We start from the raw sequence: 22,079 nt of genomic DNA, 5'->3' as shown, positions 1-22,079 counted from the left end.
GTTTAACTGATTTTTTTCTTTTTATTTTTTTTTATGTACAGAGGTTTGTTTCCCAAATCTTACCCAGACGAGTATGGCACTTAGTTCAGACATTTCTAGCAGCAGATTTCCCCTCCCCTTCTAACTGAGCTACCAAATTTCTTTCTTATCTAATGCAAAAAAATATCAAGTAGTGAGAGACCCAGGTTCAGAAACATACTCGGTACACGGAGGGTGCTGCATTCGGTCTGGACTTTCACAAAGCAGTAATATTTCAGGGAGCATAGAACCAATAATACCACAACTTAAAAAAGAAGGAAACAAAATAAAAACTTAAAAAAAAACCCAAACACATTTTTTTATGACTATGTAATTTTTTTTAACTAGAATCTACACTTCTCGGAGCAGCAAGGACTTTTGAAACTATGAAATGTCACTGACATCGATAATCAAATACAAGCAATAAAATTGAAGAACTAAAAAATACTTGAAAGAAATAACTGCTTAGCCCTAGCTCCTGAGCTAGGAGGATTTGGTCTGTGGAAACAGGGAGGGCCAGCAACCTGTCCCAGCACAAAAGAAAACAGACTCTGAGGTAGATAACTGATCATACACAGCTGACCAGACAAGTACACAGTTTTGGAAGACAACTTAATTTATCATTGCTTTGAAAACATATGCAATTGCTTTAAGAAAAGAGCTTTAATAACAGTGAATCTCCTATGTACTCAAGTAGAAATAACTGTGTATTTATGAATCAGGAATTTCATAGTTTCAAAATTGGTTTTCTTTACACTTAAACACTTGTAGTGATGTAAAGTGTGGCACTGCTTGGGTCCAAATCTTCCTTCATGCATTTTGTTGTTGTTATTTGTCTGTGTGTGTCCATACATCAATTAAAACTATAAAACCTAAATGCAAAGGTACAAAAAAGGCACATCCTCCTAACCGCAAACTGGTCCGGCAAAAATAAAAGAGCACAGAAGATGTGATGCTGAGACAAGTTGGAGCTACTGGTTACTGGCTCTTCGGTCTTTGGTGAAGTTACCTTTAAAAGTGCCAAGTCATTTTTTTTTTTTACTTTTTCAAATTTACCTAATAGAGAGAGGGGGGGAGACAGAGAGAGAGACAGAGAGATAGAGAAAGAGATAAAGAGAGAAAGAGAGAGCTAGTAGCCAATCATTTTGCTTCTATTCCTATCTCAGCATATGTTTGAAGAGAAATCCTTACTTTTAGCTTTTGCCATTTGATTGCAATAGCAACATTTTCTCCTTTTGCCAGGTTGCAGGCATAATCCTCACTCTAAAGCACTATCATCAGTATAAAGGAAGGACAAAACATCGGGTGACTCCCCTCCCCCACCCCCCACCCCCAGACCCAACACTACCTACACTAAATCTAGAACATCAAGTTAGTTTTTTTCCTGAAAAAAAAAAAAGGCAAAAAAGACTTTACATTGCATCATACAGCAGATATCCTAAATCAAACTATCAGAGGAAACTTGGCATACAGCCTTACAAACAAGTTACCCTATTAAAAGTTCCCCAGTCAGAAAACGTGTTTCACACAAAACATTTTTCCCTTCTTGCATTTCACTACCTTACACATTATGTGAAAAAAATCATTAAAAACACCTACTACATATTTAAAAAAAGCCAAAATTTCAGCAACTTTTATTGACTACCTTTTAAAAGCCCTATGCTGCTGTTTTACAAGGCATAATAGACCAGCTCATTTGGTCAAAGCATTCTACATCATTAGTTTGAACTAACTTTTTACTGAAACAGCTACAGCATCAAAAGAGTTAAGGCAAATTGGAATTCATAGAAAAGGATAAGACACTTCACACTACTTGGAAAGAAAAATGGGAAGCTAAGAAAAGACATGGACAGAAACACCGAGTGACAGGAACACCTGCACGGCAAGCACAAACACCGTGGGTGAAATCGGACGGTTAAAACATTAGAAAGCCCATTTCATACAGCTGAGAAAAAAAAAAAACAAACCACAAATTAAACACAAAATGAACAAAACTACAAAAATCTGGTCATGCACTTGGATAAGTCTTCATGGTCTTTGTGCATACCCAGAAAGTTGAAGTGTTCTTTTTTTAATTTTTTCTCTCATATTTTTTCTTTTTCTTTTCATTTTTTTCTTTTTTCTTTTTTTTTTGCATCATAACATTTGATAAAAATCTTTTTCCTTTTTTTTGTGTTTTTTTGTTTGTTTTTTACTAAAATAAACCTGTTCAGGGGAACAGCTACTAGATGAATTTAAGGGTTTTATGCACCTTATAGAACTTATAGCAAAAATAGTTTTAGTTGATTTCATTATAAATAACATTTTCAAGAACCTGTGCAAAACTGTCAATAATTTCCTAAAGCACAATTGATCAGAAAAATCCATGATTGTTCAGCCTTCACACCCTTCTTCATGTAAGAACATCCTTCTGTACACCTGGAAAAGATAAAGAACAAATGCTGTTGGAGATCAAGTACCACAGGGAGCTCTGTGATCTCTTTCTTGCTTGAAATAGACACATGTTCTATGCATCACTGGCCATAGCTAGGAGATGTACAGCCTGAAATGGAAGTGATTCCCTCCCTCCTTCCCTCCCTCCCTCCGTCCCTCCTTCCATCCCTGCCTGCCTGCCTGGCTGCCTGCCTGCCTTCCTTCCTTTTTCTTTCTTTCTTTTTGCTTTCCTAGGAGCACTTGCTAGGCAGGTGCTCCAAACATGAGGCAAGTCCCCCAGGCCTCAGGGTCAATTTCAATGCTTTGAGTTCTCTTTTCAAATCTAGGACTTGTATGACTACTTTCTTCTATGAAAGGACCAGAGTCAAACACATATTGCTAAGTTGGCAATATATGTTGGATAACTTATCACAGTTATCACCAGAGTGATGTCAGGGCAATTGCATGATAAAGTAAAAAGTTTGAAGATTTTAGAGACAAGAAACAGCTAGGAACACAATCTTTTAAGGATACTGACATTAAATCTAAACTCATAATCAAGATAATGCTAATCTTTTAAGACTGAAGTAACATGATGTAATACTTTTAGTTCCTTCAGTTTACAAGTTTCTGAGCATACAAGATAGAGTACTTATGCAACTATTTTAATACCTGATATCCTTTGTTAATACAGATTTTATGTTTGGGGGGGACAGCAAATACATATTTCACTTTAATGATACTCAATGTTCAGTATTTTTAGAGAGAATGGTAAATCATTGATTTTTACATTTTAATACAGTTGGTTTGTTTATGATTAAAGCCATATGATCCAATCTGAGTTATTCTATATATAATTCTATATATGAATTTTTAGAAGGAAAAATCCCCAAACAATAGCAACAATGAACATTAGACGTTGCTTGGTCTTAGCCCCACGGTAATGGAGACCTTACCCTCATACCTCACAGTTACTTATTAGGTTGAAAGGTATATGGAGAATGATCATTAGACGTCTCTACAGCCACCTGCTGTTGAGCACTTGCTTCCTATAATGAGAGAATAGAGGACACAGATTAGCAACAACAGCCAAACTCTGTTTAGTTTGGATTGAATACTAGGGAATATACCTTCAACTCAAGCATATTAAATGAGTTTCTTAACGTCACATAGAGTTTTTAAGGCTTTTAATTAGCTGAAATATGGTAAGCCTAACGGACCTCCCTCTAAGTTTGACTTGTCTATTCTTATCCCCTGGAGCCAGATGTAGTATGGAATCAGAGACATGGTACACATATACCTACATACGATAGGATCTAGAGCCATATTTCATAACCAAACACATTAATAGTTCTACAGTAAAAGGAGAAGGGGAATACTTTATCTTGCCAAAATACAAGTTGGGTCCTAAAGTAGTAACAATGATAATTTGCATTTTCATAAATTTTTGGAGAGTTTTGCAATTGCAGATAGTCACTGTGGGCTCTGGTAACTGTGGTTGTATAAAGTTGCACAATTAGAAGAAATAATAAGCCACATTTCTATGATCCTTCCTGGAAATGGAACTTTTGATGTTTTCCTACTGGGTAAGAGCAACTGGATTTTAGAACTTCCTTGGGATTTTAAAGGGGGTTTTACAGAAAAATGTGTTGTTTTCTGTCCATTTATAATTCAGATCATTGGATTTCTCCCATACATGTATCTTCCAAAGTAAGAACTAGGAGTGTTCAACTATATCGTGTCTCTGTTACCCCCACTACATTTCTGAAATAGCTTTTTTTCTTCAGTATTTGAATTATAACTGATTTATTTTTGTTATCCTTACAATTACTGTTATAATCTGCTCACTACTGGGACTGAAAATTCCAGTTTTATCTTCATGTTCTATTAAGTATCATTTGGGGGGTGATAATGAAAAGGCTTGAAAGGCTATGAGATGTGCTCTAAGACTGGGAAACATTTTGGGAGTCTTGGGCATGCAGTCTACATATTGTATTCTCTATGAAGAGAATTCTACTTTATAGCAGAAATACTTTCTAGGCTAGGCATACTCCCAGTAAAGTCAATACTTCTTGCAAATATTTGACTTCTGCTAGATTGTGCTTTGAGTTCTTCTGAATTTACCCATTTCCTGAGCTAAGCAGTGCCAGAATGGCCTGTGGGTGTCCAGTACCAACCTCAACGGGAACTGCCGTCGTCTGCATGTGTGTGTACTGTGGCAAGTAGGCTCCTTGCATGGCTGACGTCGCAGGCATGTACTAAAAAAAAGAAGGCAGTCAGGAGGGGCAGTGATAAGTCACAAAAAATGCAGAGTACCTGGGAGATTCGGGAAGAAATCTAAATGAGCTCTCCTTAATTAACACATACAAATGTGTCATAAGGAAGATAAAGTCTAAGTTTTCCGCTTTTCTAATTTGTCGAAATAAAAATCCCATGTTCCAATCAGGCATCAGTAGCTCGTATCTGTAATCCATGCTATTCAGGAGGCTGAGATCAAAGGATTATGGCTCAAAGACAGCCAGGGCAAGAAAGTCTAGGAGCCTCTTAACCCCAAAAGCAGGAAGTAGAGCTGTGGCTCACATGGTAGAGTAGCCTTGAGCACGGATATTGTCTAGAGACAGTGGCTAGACCCTGAGTTCAAGACCCAGGATTAGCAGGTGCTTGCACATGTACCAGTGTGTACACACATGTACCATGTACGCACATATGCACTCGCACACACACATACATACACACAGAGAAACCCAAGGCAAGACTGTCCTCTCCTTTGCTCTTTGAAAGCTACTGTAGGTAGAGTCAAATGCCTATTGCTTGTCTTTTAAACTCTATAATCAACTTCCCACTTGGAATTTCATCCAGTTTTAGCCCAACCTATTACCTACCCAATCGCCTGGATTCTAGTGAAAGTCACCACCAGGGTAATGATTCAGTACTTCCAAATTTGGCAAAAGGAATAGTGAGAAAATATTTCCTGTCTTTCCCAGCACTAATCGCCTTCATAGTTTACTTGCTGAGACACAGGCTTCAGATACTGGTTATAAAATCTATATGTGGGCATGTGTGGGTGCTACATTTTGGCAAACAACACCTGGAGAATTCACATTCAGCTGATTAATGAAAATATCTGACTAAATTACTTTGTGGAAGGCAACGTGGGCAGGGGAAGAAGGGACCAGATACCATCTTTGTCATCCCTGAGTGCATGATTTGATAGAAAAGATGCAGGCAGTATTAATTGACGCTCCTCTCTCTGCACAGACACACGATATTCATTTGCCACCTACTGTTCCGGTGCTGCCTAGGGAAAGATGACTCATCTGCTGGGCCAGGGGGCTGATCATTGATGCCGGCTGTAGTGACATGGTATGTTCCATGGAGGGAGTCAACACAGCACCCTGGAGAGGTGAGATAAGAACAACTCAGACAAGTTGAAGGAGTTACCTTTTCGCAAGAGAAATCCCTTAGTTTGTTGAAACATATGAAGCAAAAATAATCTCCCTTAAACTTGCAAGTGGTATCAATTTCTTAAAATCTTCCAGATGACTTTTCCTGAACCTTTGTAAGCTTGAGAGGGGAAATGATATTTTGTCACTGATGCCAAAAACATCCCTTAATTAAGCTGAGCTCCAGCAGGAAGAGTGGCAACAGGAAATAAACTGGGATAACTATTTGCTGGTGAGAGCTACAAAATGCCTTCTTAAAAAAAGACCAGTTTTTTTTAAGAAATTACTACAAAACAATATGACCAGTATATAGATTTGCTTAAAAACATATTCTATTTCAAATAACCAAATAAACATATATACAATATATCAGATAATAAGGTAAAATACTGTAACCATATGAGATAACCAAGGGCCAGCAAATGAGATGAGAGATAGTATAGTACATTAAGGACAACAATCACTCATTATATGGTATCAATGTTTGTGAAGTAATGCACCTTCTATCTGGTGAATATAATGTAACCATTCTACTAATTATAATAAAAATATATGAAAAAAGCATTAAACACACACACACACACACACACACACACACACACACACACACACACACACACACACACACCATATTCTACATGAGTCACTTGGTCCAAGATTTAAGTTGTTGTGGTCAAGATTAGATCCTTCATTCACTGTCTTTCTCAGAAGTTTATTATCTGTGTGCCCTTGGGAGAAGAGGCCAGTTCAGGCAGGCGTAATAACTCTACCCTTCTACCCTAGTTTTATGTTCTTTTTTTAAAAAAAAAAAGTTTAAAAAAATGCTAGTTGTTAGAAGTGTATTTGGGAATAAAGAGGAGAAGATGGGGAAGAATGCAGTGAAGAACTGCAGGAATATATCCCCAAACTCAAACCATTAAGAGAAGGGGTGGAGAGTGAGAGTGTTAAATGGGGTGACACAAATCAAGGTGCACTGTATTTATAGAATAATTTGTTAAATGGCAACTCCTTTGTACAACTACTCAGATAATTTTTTATACTAAATTCTATTTTTTAATTTGAAAAGAACACATTAATTGACACTAAACACTTTCTGTCTTTTATTATTCTTTTATTATTCCCTCTTTAAATGTTTTGGCTTTTTATTTTTAAAATAAGTTTTATTGTGATTAATAGAAGGGTTACATCATATTCACCAGATAGAAGGTGCATAACTTCATAAACTGATACCCTTTCTCATGACATGGTCCCCATTTCCCTCCCACCCTCCCTCTGCTTATCTTGATTTCCCCCCTTCCCTATCCAATTTCAAATAACCAAAACTCTTAAAAAAGGAAAATAGAGAAGAAAGAAAAAATAAAATCATTCATATTCTAGCCTATAAATAAAACCAGTATTAACATCACTGGATACTGCCACTGGGGTTCTAATCTCTATGTGCACATAGCTGCTTGCAGTCAGAGAACATGAAGGTATGTCATGTTTGGGGATGTGATTTAACTTTAACATTATATTGTAAACATTTACTTATTAAAAGCTGTACCATTGCCAGTATTAGATTGTAATACATTCGTTGTATAAACCAAAATACAGTCGATTATGTTTGTACCTTTGAGTTGTATAATTTTTCCTACATAATGCTCTATGGACTTTGACCATTCCTTTTCACTTTTTAAAAATCCAAGTATTTACTTATTCTAATTGTATTTTATTGCTGGGATGACGTATAGAGGGGTTACAGTTACATTTGTCAGGTAATGGGTACATCACTTATTGAACACTGATACTCTTCTATATGTTTTCCTCCTACTTTCCTTCCCCCCACTCCTCCCAATCACCTTGTTTTGCCCTTCTCTCCTCTATTTCAAATAAACAAATAAACATATATACAATATACCAGAATCAGATAGAGTAACAACATGAGATTAACCACAAGGGGGAAAAAAGAAAAGGAAGGACGTCATATAGTACATTAAGAACAGCAATCACAAAGATAAATCTCTTGTTTCCATATCCTAGAGCTCATTTCACTTAGCTTCATCCAATATGGTCATGTCTACATAGCTTTTGAGCTACTGTGATCCTCTGCTAGGAGAATCCTAGATGTATACTAATTATTACAAACGAGGGAAACCCTGGAGCCTCTCCAATGACCTGATTGCCAGAGAATGTAATGGTTTGAATCTGGATGGCAAAAGGTATTGGATTCTCAGATCAAAACTTTCTGCCCATACCCTTCATGTCCTTTCAAAGAGTTAAAAGAACTAGTGTCTTTGCCTCTACAAGTTGCCAAAAAAGAAAGGTAGACTTCATTTTATTGTACATCATCAAAAATAATAGCGTACCATAGGAATGACTCAGAAGCCAGAATGTGGAGGAGTTGCCTCATCCTTTTTTTTTTTTGCATTTCTTCACACCATCTGTAGGATGGTTATTTACTAGGACAATCTCAAATTAAAAATGGGTTGATTTCCAGTATTTCAAAGCATCAAGTTGTCAGATAGAGATTGCTGTGGGCATGTGCATGCCAAATGACTTAGAATGGAACACTTTCCATACCAGAGTGGTCATATAATTTTGTTATGCAAACATATGTTTGAATTTGTGTATGTGTGTGTAAAAATACAGATAATCATATATACATAAGTCCATATGTCATCAGAGAAGTCTTTTATGTTGCATGTTTTATTTGCTTCTTTTTTTTGTGGGTCATGGGGCTTGAACTCTGGGCCTGGGAATATCCCTGAGCTCTTCAGCTCAAGGCTACGACCCTACCCCTGGTCCTGGGCATTGTCCCTGAGCTCTTCAGCTCAAGGATACCACCCTACCCCTGGAATCTCAGCCCTACTTCCCCATTTCTAGTAATTAATTGGAGATAAGAGTCTCAAGTTCTTTAGTGCCTGGGCTGGCTTTGAACCAAGATCCTCAGATCTCAGCCTCCTGAGTAGTTAGGATTATAGGCATAAGCCACCATGCCCAGCTTTTTATTTGCTTCTTTTTTCATATATTTTTATTGCAATTAATAGAAGGGTTACATTATATTCGCCAGATAGATGGTGCATTACTTCACATACCTTGATATCCTTTCTAGTGTCTTGGTCCCCATTTCCCTCCCTCCACCCCAGCCCCTCATCTTGTTTTTCTCCCTTCCCTATTCGACTTCAAATAACCAATATACATATATACAACATATCAGATAACAAGGTAAAATAACTGTAACAATATGAGATAACCAAGGGACAACAAAAGAGATGAGAGATAACATATACATTAAGGAGAACAATCACTTACTATATAGCTTTTGTTTCTATATCCTGGATATTTGCTTCTTAAGGGAAGTCATTTCAGAGCTTCTTATGCTTAGATTATTTCAGACATTCAGTTTTCCGTGGCGTAATATCCACTTTAGGAAAAAATACTTAAGTGATTTCCTGTCTTATATAAGGCTGAGAGTTCATTGCTATGTAATCCACCCATTTTTATAAATAGTGTGAACTGTCTTGCTTATCTTTTTTATTCTGGTTGCTAGAAAGCTTAAGCCTTCTCATGGCAAGCATGCAGGTCACTGGATATTCTTAGCTTGTTTTGTGATTTTTGTTCCTTTACTTTTTTTTTTTTTTTTGCCAGTCCTGGGCTTGGGCTCAGGGCCTGAGCACTATCCTTGGACTTTCTCAAGACTAGAGCTCTACCACTTGAGCCTCAGCACCACTTGCAGCTTTTTTCTATGTATGTGGTACCGAGGAATCGAACCTGGGTCTTCCTGCATGCTAGGCAAGCACTCTACCACTAGGCCAAACTCCCGGCCCACTTTTCAACTTTTTAAACTCATGCTGTTGTGTTTCTTTGAAAAACATGTTAAATAATAAGGTTAAGTAGAATTTATATTAGAAGAGGACCCTACCTCAAACAGAATGCAATTTATTTTTTTATTATTAAAAACATTATCTTAGCCAGCACAGTAGCTAATGCCTGTAATCCTAGCCACTTGGGAGGCTGAGATCTGAGGATCACAGTACAAAGCTAACAGGTGAACTAAAGACTCTGAAACTATTATCTCCGATTAACTACTAGAAAACTGGACGTGGTGTTGTGGCTCCAAGGGTAAGGTGGTAGCCTTCAGTTCAAGACCTTAGGGGCAGCATCTAGGCCCAGAGTGCAAGCCCCACAACCAACAACAAAAAAAAATGGGACTTCATTAAACTGCAGGGCTTCTGTATGGCAAAAAACAGAGCTAACAAGTTAAATAGCCCACAGAGCGGGTGAAGATCTTCACTAACCAGACAACAAAGGCCTCATATCTAAAATATATCTACAGCTAAAAAAAATTGAATCTCTCTAAAACAAATCTTCAAAGAAACAAAAATCCCATTAAAAGATGGGACATACTAAAGCCACTAGATATTCATTGCAGTACTATTTACCATAGCACAGATATGGAACCAACCCAGATGCCCCTCAGTTGATGACTGGATCATGAAGATGTGGTATTTATACACAATGAAATTCTATGCTGCCATCAGAAAGAATATCTCTCCATTCATAAGGAAATGAAAAGACTTGGAAAAAATTATATTAGGTGAAGTAAACCAGACCCAAAGGAACATAGGCTCAATGCTTTCCCTCATTTGTCATAATTAGTACAAACCTAGGACTCTCCTAGCAGAGGATTACAATAGCTCAAAACCCAGATACATAAGGCCATATAGGATGAGGCTAAATTTAAGGATCTCCAGTATATGGAAACAAGAGCTTTATCTTATGTGATTGTTGTTCTTAATGAACTATGTTATTTCTCTTCTCCTTTGTTGCCCTTTGGCTAATCTCATATTGTTACTGTATCTGACTTCGTTACCAGGTATTTTTACTTTTCTTGGTAGGTCGTGGGGCTTGAACTCAGCCTGGGCATTGTCCCTGAGCTCTTCAGCTCAAGCTTACTGCCCTACCCCTGGGCCTGGATGTTATCCCTGAGCTCTTCAGCTCAATGCTATGCTCTACCCTTGAGCCAAGCCTCACTTCCTGTTTTCTAGGGGTTAATTGGAGAAAAGTGTCTTAGGTTCTTTTGTGCCCAGGCTGTCTTTGAACCTTGATCCTCAGATTTCAGCCTCTTGAGTAGCTAGGATTACAGGTGTGAGCCACTGTGCCCACGACTTACTTGGTATATTGTATATATGTTTATTTGTTTATTTGAAATAGGAAAAGGAAGGGAGGGAAACAAAATGATTGGGAGGGGCTGTGGGGAGGGAAATGGGGACAAAAACATGAGAAGGGATATCAATGTGTGAGAAGTAATGTACCCTCTATCTGGCGAATATAAATGTAACCCCACTATCCATTACAATAAAAAAGTTATCTTTGAGTGGTTGTACGAAGGGGTTTTAATTCAACTTATTAGTTTATGACTATAAACATCTTGATCTGTGTCCCCCTTTCTCTCATTCTCCCCCATTTCTCCCAACCCCATATATCCCCTCAAGTTAGCTGACTGCATTCATTCATCCCTTCCCTCATCATTCATTAGTCCTTCCGCCCCTCTTCCCAACAATACATATTCTGGCTTTATGGTATTTATTTTGTTAAACTAAATTATTTGTTCAAAGAAGTTATACTATTGAGAATCTTCCCCTATATACACCATACTTCAGTCAATTTGGTTGTGTTTATTCATATGATCCCGTATATATTTTTATGCGTTTGTGATTTATCTTTTTGTCCCTCTGAGCCTGACTTAATTCACTTAATGTAATTTTTCAAGGTCCTTCCTGATGGATGTGTAAATTCCTACATGTATAACATACATATTAAAATATATCCCTGACAATAAAGACCAAATGCAAAAAAAATTTAATATATATAATTATGCAATATAGAAAATACAGATATACCACATTATATATTTATATAATATATAAATATTATAAAATATCTATTTCATTTCTATAATATATACTTTAATAGTGTATGCTTATACAATATATGTATTTCACTTATATACAATATATTTCATTTATATATGATACATATACTATACAATACATATTTGTATACTATGTATCATTTATATTTCACCATTTATTGATCCACTATAAGTCAGCTGGGCTGTTTCCATCACTTGGCTATGGTGAATAGTGAAGCACTGAGTATGGGCGTACAAGTATCCTGACTACGAATTTTTTGGATAATTGCCCCAGAGTGGTATTGCTGGCTCATGGGGTGGTTCTATGTTTAGTTTCTTAGAAATCTTCAAAGTGCCTTCCATACTGGATGCACTAGTTTATACTTTCACCAATGATGTAATAGAGTTCCTTTTCCCCCACATCTCTGCCAGCATTTACTGTTGGCATATTCTGAATGATGAACATTTTTATGGGGTGTGATAGAACCTCAGTATAAACAGAATGAATTTTAAGTCCTTAATAGCAAATTTAACTTAATGTGTAGTACAATTTTGTATTATGACAATGGTGAATGGAAGTCTGGTAATGAACCTTTATATTTTCATATTCCATATTTAAAATTTCTCTAATTGGTACCACGTCCGGCAGAAGGTTTCACTCAGAAAGCATCCATGCATAGCTTAATGGCAGAACACAAAGCTGTTATGATAATAAACTTACAGGGTGCTGTAGGATATATGGTTGAGGTTGCATCCAAGAAGGACTTTGCACCTGGAAAAAGGAGAATTTTGAAAGAAACATTGATTCCCACTGTAATAGTTATCTAGTTCTCTAGAATTCTTTCTAAGTATGTTAAAAATCTACAGAAGGAAAATAAGAAAACAGTGCTACCAATGATTAAAAAGATTAAGGCAGTTAGAATTCTTGGCAAACTGGTCACTCTGAATGGGATAGAATGATTATTTAGAACCAATTTCTATTTGCCCACTCAACAAGTATCTACTGAGTATCAGACACCAAGGATAAAAAAAAAGTGAACTCCCACCCTCAGGAAATCTGTTGTATACACAAGGGAGAAAAACATCTAAAGTCAAATAATTAGCAGAAAATGTTACAATCAAGGTATGGGCAGGTGCTTTATAAGGAAAACAGACGAATGAGGATTAGTTCCAGCAAATCTTATTAGAAACTAACCCTCATAGTGCATGATTATTTAATAAGAATCAGGAAATACAATATCTCATTGATAAACAGGGAGTTAGGATTCAGAAATCTTGTATGGAATTACTAGTCAGGAAAAAATAAACAACTGAAATTTAGATTTTGGAAATTAAAAACTTAGGTAACTAGATCTTGACATCTACAGTTAAAAGGGCATCCACATGGTTGACCCCCAATTGAGAGGTAAGATGTGGGAGTCAGGCTAGGTGGCAGAAAAGAAAGCATGTTTAATCTGCCACTCAAGATCACGCTGGTCCATGTTTTGATGCCCAGGGCTTTCCAGGGCCTATGTAATTTGAAAACATGTCTTGATTTCCAATTCTTAATAACAAAACAATCCTGTGGCCTATTCCCTAGTGTTAACTTCAGAGGTTCTATAGAGAGGATGTGGGGAAGAGTCATGGGGGAAGAATGCATTGTGATTTACCTTGATAGCAGAGCCCCGATACTTGTTTTCTCTGGTTTCCTTTGCCACCTAAGGCAGACCAAAGTTAAGTGCTTCTGCCTTGTTAACATTTCAGTTATCTGGACTGTAGCCTTTCCATTGGGGGAATGGTGGTTTCTTGCAGATGCCAATTTCTCCAGTCCAACTGCATAAGTATATGGTGGTTTAGTGGAGAAAGGCCCACCCCAACTTGAGTGAAAGGTCCTCATTGGGTAAAGGATGGGAGTCAGGCAGCTCCCTACTGACCCCAATGCCATTCAAGTATTTCCCTTTTTTTGTGCATCAGTGAGCTTAATAGTTATTGCTTCTAGCACTATGAGATTATGGAGCTATGATAGCTAATCCAGTTATCTTTGTTAAGCAGCAAATCAGCTGCTGTCAATTTTTATTCCTCAGTGTTGCCTAATTGCAAAATGGAAATCATAATCTGTATTCTATTAACTCTTGACCATTAGTTCTCAAACTCTTTAAGGTCATGGATTCCATTGAAAACCTGTTTAAAGAAATAGATTTCCCCTCCCCACCCCACCCCAAACAAATTGTACATCCATTAGCAACACATTGCAAACAAGAGGGATCATAGATTATTTAAAGCTCATCCATGACCCTACCTGTCCCTGAACATAGGGGTTTAAGAATCCATCTGAGAGGCCATGGCAGTGAGCATGAGGCAAATGGAATGAAATTCCACATGGATCTTAGAAAAATACAGGATGCCCAGGAGAGGAAATCAGACCTTTGAAATGATATATTGTTTCCAGTTAGCTGTATCAAATTGATTACCAACAATGGCCTTCTAAATTTTTATCCTATAAAATGATTCTGAAATGAACATTACTTTTATAGTAAAAAGGGAAAGAAGGTAAGGGAGATACAGTTTAATAGTGGAAATACCTATAGCAATGTAAGTTCTAATTATCTACAATCTCTCATTTGCCTAAGAACAAGTTTATACTTGCCCCTAATTTTAGAGATTTATAAATATCAAAGATTTCTAAGTTCAAATAATTAAAGATTATCTTTTAGTAACAGGCACAGGAATTGTTTCTTGGGAAAATGCACTACGGTACATCTTAACACATACAGAAACAAAGAAAAGATAGGAATCGGAAGGCTAAACAACCAAAGAAGCATTAACTAAGTGATTATTATGCCATGAGGATTGAAGCACCAGAATAAGTAATTCAGCCCAGAGATAGTAAAGAAAAGAAAGGGAGTGAAAATCCAGTGGAGAAGGATGAAAGAACCTAAATGCTGACAGAAGCAGTGAATACTAATTTCAATTTGAGTGCATCTGATGGCTTTCTGTTATTAAAAACTATTTTCAAGACAGAAACCAGCAATATTGGCTTATATTAACAAACCCATTATTGAAAAATATAGTTAATGTATAATGATGATGATAATCATAACTAACATCACTGAGTGCTAATGAGATATGAATGATATGTAGAAGTTTACATATTCTCATTTAGTTCTTATAACTCTCTCAAGTTTAGGAGATAGCAACTATTATTATCCTTATTTGAAAGATGAGCAACCTGAAGCATTGTTAGATAGCATAGCTACGAGATTATATACTATAGTGCCTTACTGCAGAAATTAGGACTAGTACATCTAACTCAGTTGTTTTAAAAACAAGAATGCAAAAAGGCTTAGCCAACAGTCTCAACAGTCATTAGAAGAGACTTTTCCTCCCCCATGTTAGAGGCTGAACTCTGTTATAATGCTCTCCTGGAGGCAATTAAGGGCTCAGGCTGGAAAGAGGGACTCTGGCATAGGAGAAAAAAAAAAAAGCACAAGGCCCACTGCCAGCCTGGAGAACAGGGCTAACCCAGCAATACAATTACAATGGTGCACTGGTGGTGGGACACAATGCTTAATGAGGTTTCTGGGTTCTCAATTGGGAATTTATTTCAAGGTAAAGCCTCCTTACAAAACAAGCAGAATAATGGAATTGTCTCTTTGTTGTTGGAGAAGGCATTCCAACTTCATTACTTATTATTACCTAGGACACACTTTTGTGTATTGGCAGGTTTTTTGTTCTTCTATCAGTTTCCACATCTATTCTGCATTTTGTCTAATGGCAATTGTCTTTAAGTTTCCATTTTCTGGGGACATATGGTATCCAAAAGCAGGGCCTAGGGTGAAGAAAGTATGTGGGTTTATCTCAGCTACCAAAGTGCTATGCATGGTCTGACATGGAACAAACATCGAATCCCTGGCATTATAGTCTCCTATATGCAAATGCAAATCACTCTGTCAAACAAAAAAGCAGCTTATTCTAAATTGGGTATTCAGGCTGCATAAAACCTGACTTAAATTTCATTAGCAACTGTTTCGAATTTTGAGACACATCAAAATGCAACACAGATTTATGGTGCAAAAGTTGTTACACTGTTGACATATCCTAAAGGTACAAACCTGGTAGGCAGATACAGGAGACGCAATATAGGGTGTAAGAGAAGTTTGAGTGATCATTCGGTTTGTAGCAATACTGTATGGTGAAGGATAAAATCTAGAACAAACACAAAAGCCTTTATTAAGTAATTCTTCAATGGAATAATTCATGGAACAAATGTCTGATTTTTTTCCACCTTCCTTTTCCCGCAAGCCATTATGCATTTGTATAAATGACATACCCATTCTGTATAGCAGCTGTAGTTGGGTCATAAGTGAGTGTCATTCCAGCCTATAGAAAGGAAAAGGAAGTGTGAACATTCATTTGGAAAGGCATGATTCTAAAACTTCATTTCTGATAAGTTATTGCAGCCTAAGACAGTAATAATAGCATTTGATAAAACTGGGAGTTTCTGTTAGGCACACATAATTGTAAATTCAGTAAGAGAGTTAAACCCTAGACCTGTGCAGTCCCATATGGAAGCTATTAGACACATGGAGTTATTGAAAATTAAATAGAACATTCAATCTCTCCAGTGAAATTGCTAAATTTCAAGTCACTGGATGGCCACATGTAGCTGGTGGTTATCACTGTATAGCACAGACTATAGAACATTTTCTTCAGACATTTCTAGACTTGGATATTTTTAAATATCACAATTCATTTAAAATAAATATAGATGTCAAGGCTCAAATTGGTGTCTGTGTGTGTGTGTGTGTGTGTGTGTGCGCGTGCGCGTGCACGCTCACCCGCGCACGCATGCCTCATGTTCTCCTTTAGCTTTTCTTTCAATGCTGGCACTCAACCACTTGAACTGTATCTCCACTTCAGCTTCCTAAATAGGATTACAGGTGTGTGCTACCAGCATCTAGCTTAGAGTATATCTTGTATACTATAAACTCATCTAAAAGGGGATATCTAATCTGGACAAAAAAAAGAGAAAACTCCAAAACACTGCTACCTTTTTTTTATAGCCATTTAGAATCCTATTACCTACGCATATTCATTGCTGGTAACCCAAGTTAGTTCCCAACATTGTCCCATCTGGCCATATGGGAATCCTCATACATTGGGAAAAGATTAAACTTGACATCACTGGAGTTATAGTCTACCAATAGAAGGCTTAATCCTGACATGTATTTCTGAAATATCAAAGCCAAAGCAAGACACTTTTGTGTAACTTTTCATAGGGGGCTTTCATAATTCTATACTTACATCAAGTTTCAAGAAAGGACTTACAAGTCTCACCTCTCCTTCTCTGTGCCATGGTCTTCCATTAGGGATGTATTTGTTTGGGTTCTGTCGCTTTTTCTGTCCTCCATCTGCAAACTTGCACAATAAAGGTTCTGTAGGAGCTGAGTAAACAAAAAAAACATAAAACCCAAATTAGATATGTGTGCTGATGTCAAAATGGAAACTTAGTGTGTGTGTGTGTGTGTGTGTGTGTGTGCTTGTGCATGTGTGCATGTGTGAGCACACCTGTGCACAGATGCCGATTAATCCTGGGGCTTCAGCCCAGGGCCTTGGCATTGTCCTTTAGCCTTTTAATCCAAGGCCAGTGCTCTACCACTTGAGCGACAACTCTACTTCTATCTTTTTGTTGGTTAATTTTAGATGTGACTTTTATGAACTTTCCCTGACTGGGCTGGCTTCAAACCATGGACCTCAAATCAATCTTATCTTCCTGAGTACTAGGATGACAGACATGAGTCACAGGGACCCAGCTGTACACTAATATTTGAAGTTGGGGGAAAAGAAGATCAATTCTGTTTTTTTTTTAATGAATATTTTGGTGAGTGTCTAGTGATAGAATTTTAGTGGGTTCAGAATAAAAAGTATAAAAAGCACTGGAGTGAATATGAAGATTGCTTTGGTTTCTCAGCAGAAGAGAGCTGATTGATGTTCAAGCCCTAGGACAGATGTATGTACATCTGTGTGCATGCGTGCACACATTTCCTCTCTCCCCTCCCCCCGAGATTCCCAGAGAGATCCTCACTTCTCACAGAACAAAGTGAGCCTCAACCCCTTGTACTGGTTCATGCCCTGTTTTTACTTAGAACATTTGTAAAGTTTACTTGTGACAGTGGTTACTGGCTGGTGTCTGGTCCTTCTCCTTCATTTCATCATTGCTGAATCCTAGTGCCTAAAGAACTAGCACTTTGTAGGTGCCTTTTATATCTTGATTGACTCAATGAATGAATATAAATAGCTTTCATTTTTTATTTAGGAGCACAATATGGTCCAAAGAAAAACACATGGAACAAACATGGCAAAAGAGGTAGACTCATTTAAAAGATTTCTGCTCCTGAGGGTTAAGGTTAACACAGCTTCTGTACTTTCCCTTTTCTTTCTGTTCAATATGGAAACAGCAGTGCACTTCTGCCAGTTGTACGTTTTCCTGTAGGTTTCTAGCTAATGTAATAAAGGCACTCACACCTTCCTGTCTGGTTCCTGCATTTGGTCTTTTGTCTATTGTAGAACTGTGATTACTACTTTCAAGTTCTGTTTCAAAGTTAAATAACCACGAAGAGAAAAATATTAGTTGTGGAAAATTTACTCCATTCTTCTTTGCCTCTTATTATCCTAATTCATCTCTTATTTTATATCCCTATTACCCACCCACTAATGACAGGGTAGAAGCAATAGTGTCTCTTTATACTTCCCTGCCAACAAAACAAGATAAAACAAGGAGTTGCAATTCTTCTCGGTGCAGATGAGCTGTTGGTTGGCACCATCTTCTCTCTCCCTGGGGCCAGCTGTTCCCAAGTGATGGATTGGCATGGGAGTCCCTTCAGAATGGCACTTCTGAATAGGTATGTTATGGTTTGGAAGTGGTTTTGTCTTGGAAGCATTGCCCTCAGAAGGACAAAAGGTGGTCTACATGAGAGTCTGAGTTCTTACAGGCTGAGCCCAACGTCCAACTCCTCTCTGGCTTTGCCTTAAATGCCATCTGCCATGGGGTCCGCATCAGGACAAAGCTGATGCCAACACCTTATCCTTGAACCTCAAGAACTCTGAGCCTCAATAATATTTTCTGTATGAAACTACCCATAATTAGGTATTTTGTTATAGCAATAAAGAATAGACTAATACATCAGGTGTGAAGAAGAAAACAGGTGTATGGTGGGAGCAGAAATGAACTATGGCCTCTACCACTTATAAAGTGCTTCATTATTTACCTTCTGATGCCAAGCGATCACCTGGATTTCCTGAATAAGTAACTTCCATGTAAACCAAACTACATATGATCAAGGATGGCCTGAGGTCAAATCCTAGAATGAAATTATACTATCTGTCCCTAAACCATGTGCTAACCAAGTATTTTCTATGTCCTACAACAATTGCAGAAGGTAAGTAAGAAGGAAGAATAAAGAAAGCAAGCTTCCTAATCATTTATAGTACTTTTAATTCTACAAGTGGACCACTAAGGTTTAGATGGAAGTGAGGATGGAGAATATACAACCCAAGAAGAAGTGGATAAAGGATAAGCCATTCTGAGATTAAGATCGTATTACAGCTGGAATTTCATTAAGTAACTACCTTTTTAGGAAGCAAGGAAAGCGTTGCCTAAAACTCCAATAGTGCACATCCCCTAATCCCTAGGGTCAAAAAGAATGCAAGACCTGTGGATGGCTTGGAAGGACAGTGCATGTGTGGGTGAGAATGGGTGGGAGATACCTCGCTGTGACAAGGACAAATCAGGAACTCAGATGAAGAAAGGCAAGATCTCATGCTGTATACATTTAAAAAGGTCCTTGTAATACTGAGTACTGCATGCTCCAGTGACATTTGAGCTATTTAATCCCATAAGTCATGAAAGTACAGTAAGCTCTAAGGTACTGGCACTTTATGAGTCATCACTATAAGGAGACACTTCTGTCTAGAGGTTTGATATAAACTACTTTTTACACTTAGCTCAGTGAGTGGTATCAACTATTTTTCTCCATTCATATAATTTTTTCCAGAGAAAAAATTCTGGAAGAGACGCTCAAAATTCAGTGAAGGCCCATCTCTTTTTTTTTTTTTAATTTTTTTTTTTTTTTTGCCAGTCCTGGGCTTGAGCTCAGGGCCTGAGCACTGTCCTTGGACTTTCTCAAGGCTAGAGCTCTACCACTTGAGCCTCAGCACCACTTCCAGCTTTTTTCAATGTATGTGGTACCGAGGAATCGAACCTGGGTCTTTGTGCATGCTAGGCAAGCACTCTACCACTAGGCCAAACTCCCAAGGCCCATCTCTTTATCCAGAGATGATGTTCTTGCAGTACATGGTCCTTCATCTGGACTCTGCCTTATCAAAGAAAAAGAAATCTCAGGTGCTCAGGTGGCAGGAAAGTCTGCTAAAATGTATAGTGAGGTGGTAAACATTGGACGTCTAAATGATGGTATATTTGCAAACAGACCATTTAAAATGAAGAAAATGACACAAGACGTACTAGAATATTTCAAATCTCAAATTGTATTTACTGCATTGTTTGGTACTGCCAATAAGATGGTTTTCCTCTAAAAGCAAAAAAAAAAAAGTTAAGCAATAAAGTAGTGTGTGTACTGGCAGGTGTGCTTTGTCTTAGTCATACAATTTACTTATTTTAAAGAACTGTAAGCAGTAGGAATGTCATGTTGTTTAGGTAGCTCAGGGCTTCTTGTTTCTGAGACTATGAGTATAAGTAAACATTCCTAACAGCTTTTTTGTCTTTAATTTCTTTTTTGCTTATCAGCCAAAAGTTTTGTTGAAAAAAATATATATATAACTGGTTTTCATATAGTTTTCACTATGTGTACACATAGTGGATAAATTACAGTCCTTGCTTCCACATGGTTTATAGTTCAGTGAGGAGAAAAGTATACCAATCTTATAAAAACCCATTCATTTATAGGGAAGAGAACTCATACTTGTTTTAATAAGTAGCAAAATATGGATGCAGGAGCAGTTGGTGTTATTTACTATTGCTTGGAGGGAATTAGAAGAGCCTACACAAATACATTGTTAATGTCTTCATTATCATAAACACTGTTCATGTTTTCTAGGAAAGCTAGCTATGTGAGGATTTCAGAAATGTCTAGGAATTTCAGAGAGCAAGAGCATATAATTTAGTTTCTATTTTATTTACTTATATTTTATTGTAATTTACTATTAACTGACACTTGACCTGATGCTGCACAAAGGTCAAAGGATTTCATTTAGATTTTTTGGGCAGGAATACAAAGTCTGGTTCATTCATTTATTTCTGTGCCAATAGTGGGGCTTGAACTTAAGGCCGCATGTTCTCATCTGGATTTTTTCACTCACAACTGTCACTTGAGGCACTTCCATTTTGGGCTTTTTTCTAGTTAACTGGGGTTGAGTGTCTAGGATTTTTTTTGCCCAAGTTGGCTCTGAATCCAGATCCTCAGATCTCAGTCTCCTGACTAGGTAGTATTAATAGGCTCAAGGCACTGGTATCAAGCTATGAGTACGAGCTTGTTACAAAATGAGAGGTCCTCATTTAATTTTCCTCTCCTGAGGCTGGTTTCAAACCAGGAAATGGTGCCTGATTTGTTCTGAGGAACCTAATACATGGATTGAAGGGTGAGGCCAGAGAGAGTGTGTGGTGCTGGCTTGTTCTATAACATATTCGGCTGGTCTCCTTGATAGTGTTTTAGAAGTGAGGAGATTCTGGGGTAGAAAGGGAAGTGTCAAATACTAGTACTATGGCTATAAACAATAGCTATGCTTGTGTACATTAACATTCTAACATTAGCAATGTAATGTTCTACTTGACTTTTCTACATTACAGACTCTGCAGGTAGTGCAATTTTGCAAAAAGGTAGAGTTCAGAGAAGTAATTTGCATTTTAAGATAAATTCTTAGGTCACAGTGATTAAAAAAAATTACACAAACCATCCCAAATCAATTTTCCTCCCAACTATGGGGTGTTCTAGGCTGAATGCCCTTTAAGTAAAAGTGAGCCTCTGACATTTTCTGAGCTCTCTCAGCTCAGATTCTTTTCTTCATCACCCAAACAGGAAAAAAATTATTTTCTTATTGATCTGAACTAATGGGAACAAACAACTTCCAAAGTCTGATACTGCAGTGTAATTGTGAGCACATTTTGAGAGCCTCAGGCAAAACCATCATGTAAACACCAATCTGATTTTTAGCACCTTTAAGAGTCAGCTGGTACATCCTTACTGTTAGGTCCCACTGGAAGCAATGACCTCTTCCCTTGGCTCTCTCCCCCTGAACACTGGAAATCCCTGCCCAGCACC

General features: G+C 37.5%; 1 protein-coding gene across 9 annotated transcripts in view; it reads right to left on the bottom strand.

Annotated features, from left to right (window-relative positions):
* Positions 1–1,348: 1,348 nt before the first annotated feature.
* Rbms1 (RNA binding motif single stranded interacting protein 1) overlaps positions 1,349–22,079 on the bottom strand; it is a 230,786-nt gene continuing 210,055 nt past the window's right edge. For 3 of the 9 annotated variants that reach the window (XM_090342754.1, XM_090342757.1, XM_090342758.1), the window contains exons 7-15: positions 17,074–17,189; positions 16,076–16,125; positions 15,858–15,951; positions 13,416–13,463; positions 12,488–12,538; positions 5,715–5,825; positions 4,608–4,688; positions 3,395–3,479; positions 1,349–2,436 (exon numbers count right to left, since the gene is read on the bottom strand). In XM_090342754.1, coding sequence (XP_090198880.1) covers positions 3,402–3,479; positions 4,608–4,688; positions 5,715–5,825; positions 12,488–12,538; positions 13,416–13,463; positions 15,858–15,951; positions 16,076–16,125; positions 17,074–17,189 — 629 coding nt within the window. In that variant the 3' untranslated portion in view covers positions 1,349–2,436; positions 3,395–3,401. Of the gene's footprint in view, positions 2,437–3,386; positions 3,480–4,607; positions 4,689–5,714; positions 5,826–12,487; positions 12,539–13,415; positions 13,464–15,857; positions 15,952–16,075; positions 16,126–17,073; positions 17,190–22,079 lie in introns of all 9 variants that reach the window. The other 6 variants (XM_090342759.1, XM_090342760.1, XM_090342756.1 and 3 more) reach the window with 5 other exon arrangements.

This window comes from Megascapheus bottae, chromosome 12 (genome assembly GCF_031878675.1).
Source record: "Megascapheus bottae isolate mThoBot1 chromosome 12, mThoBot2.hap1, whole genome shotgun sequence".
NCBI lineage: Eukaryota > Metazoa > Chordata > Mammalia > Rodentia > Geomyidae > Megascapheus > Megascapheus bottae.
The sequence above is the reverse complement of the archived record's forward strand: the minus strand, read 5'-3'. Positions and strand labels throughout refer to the sequence as shown.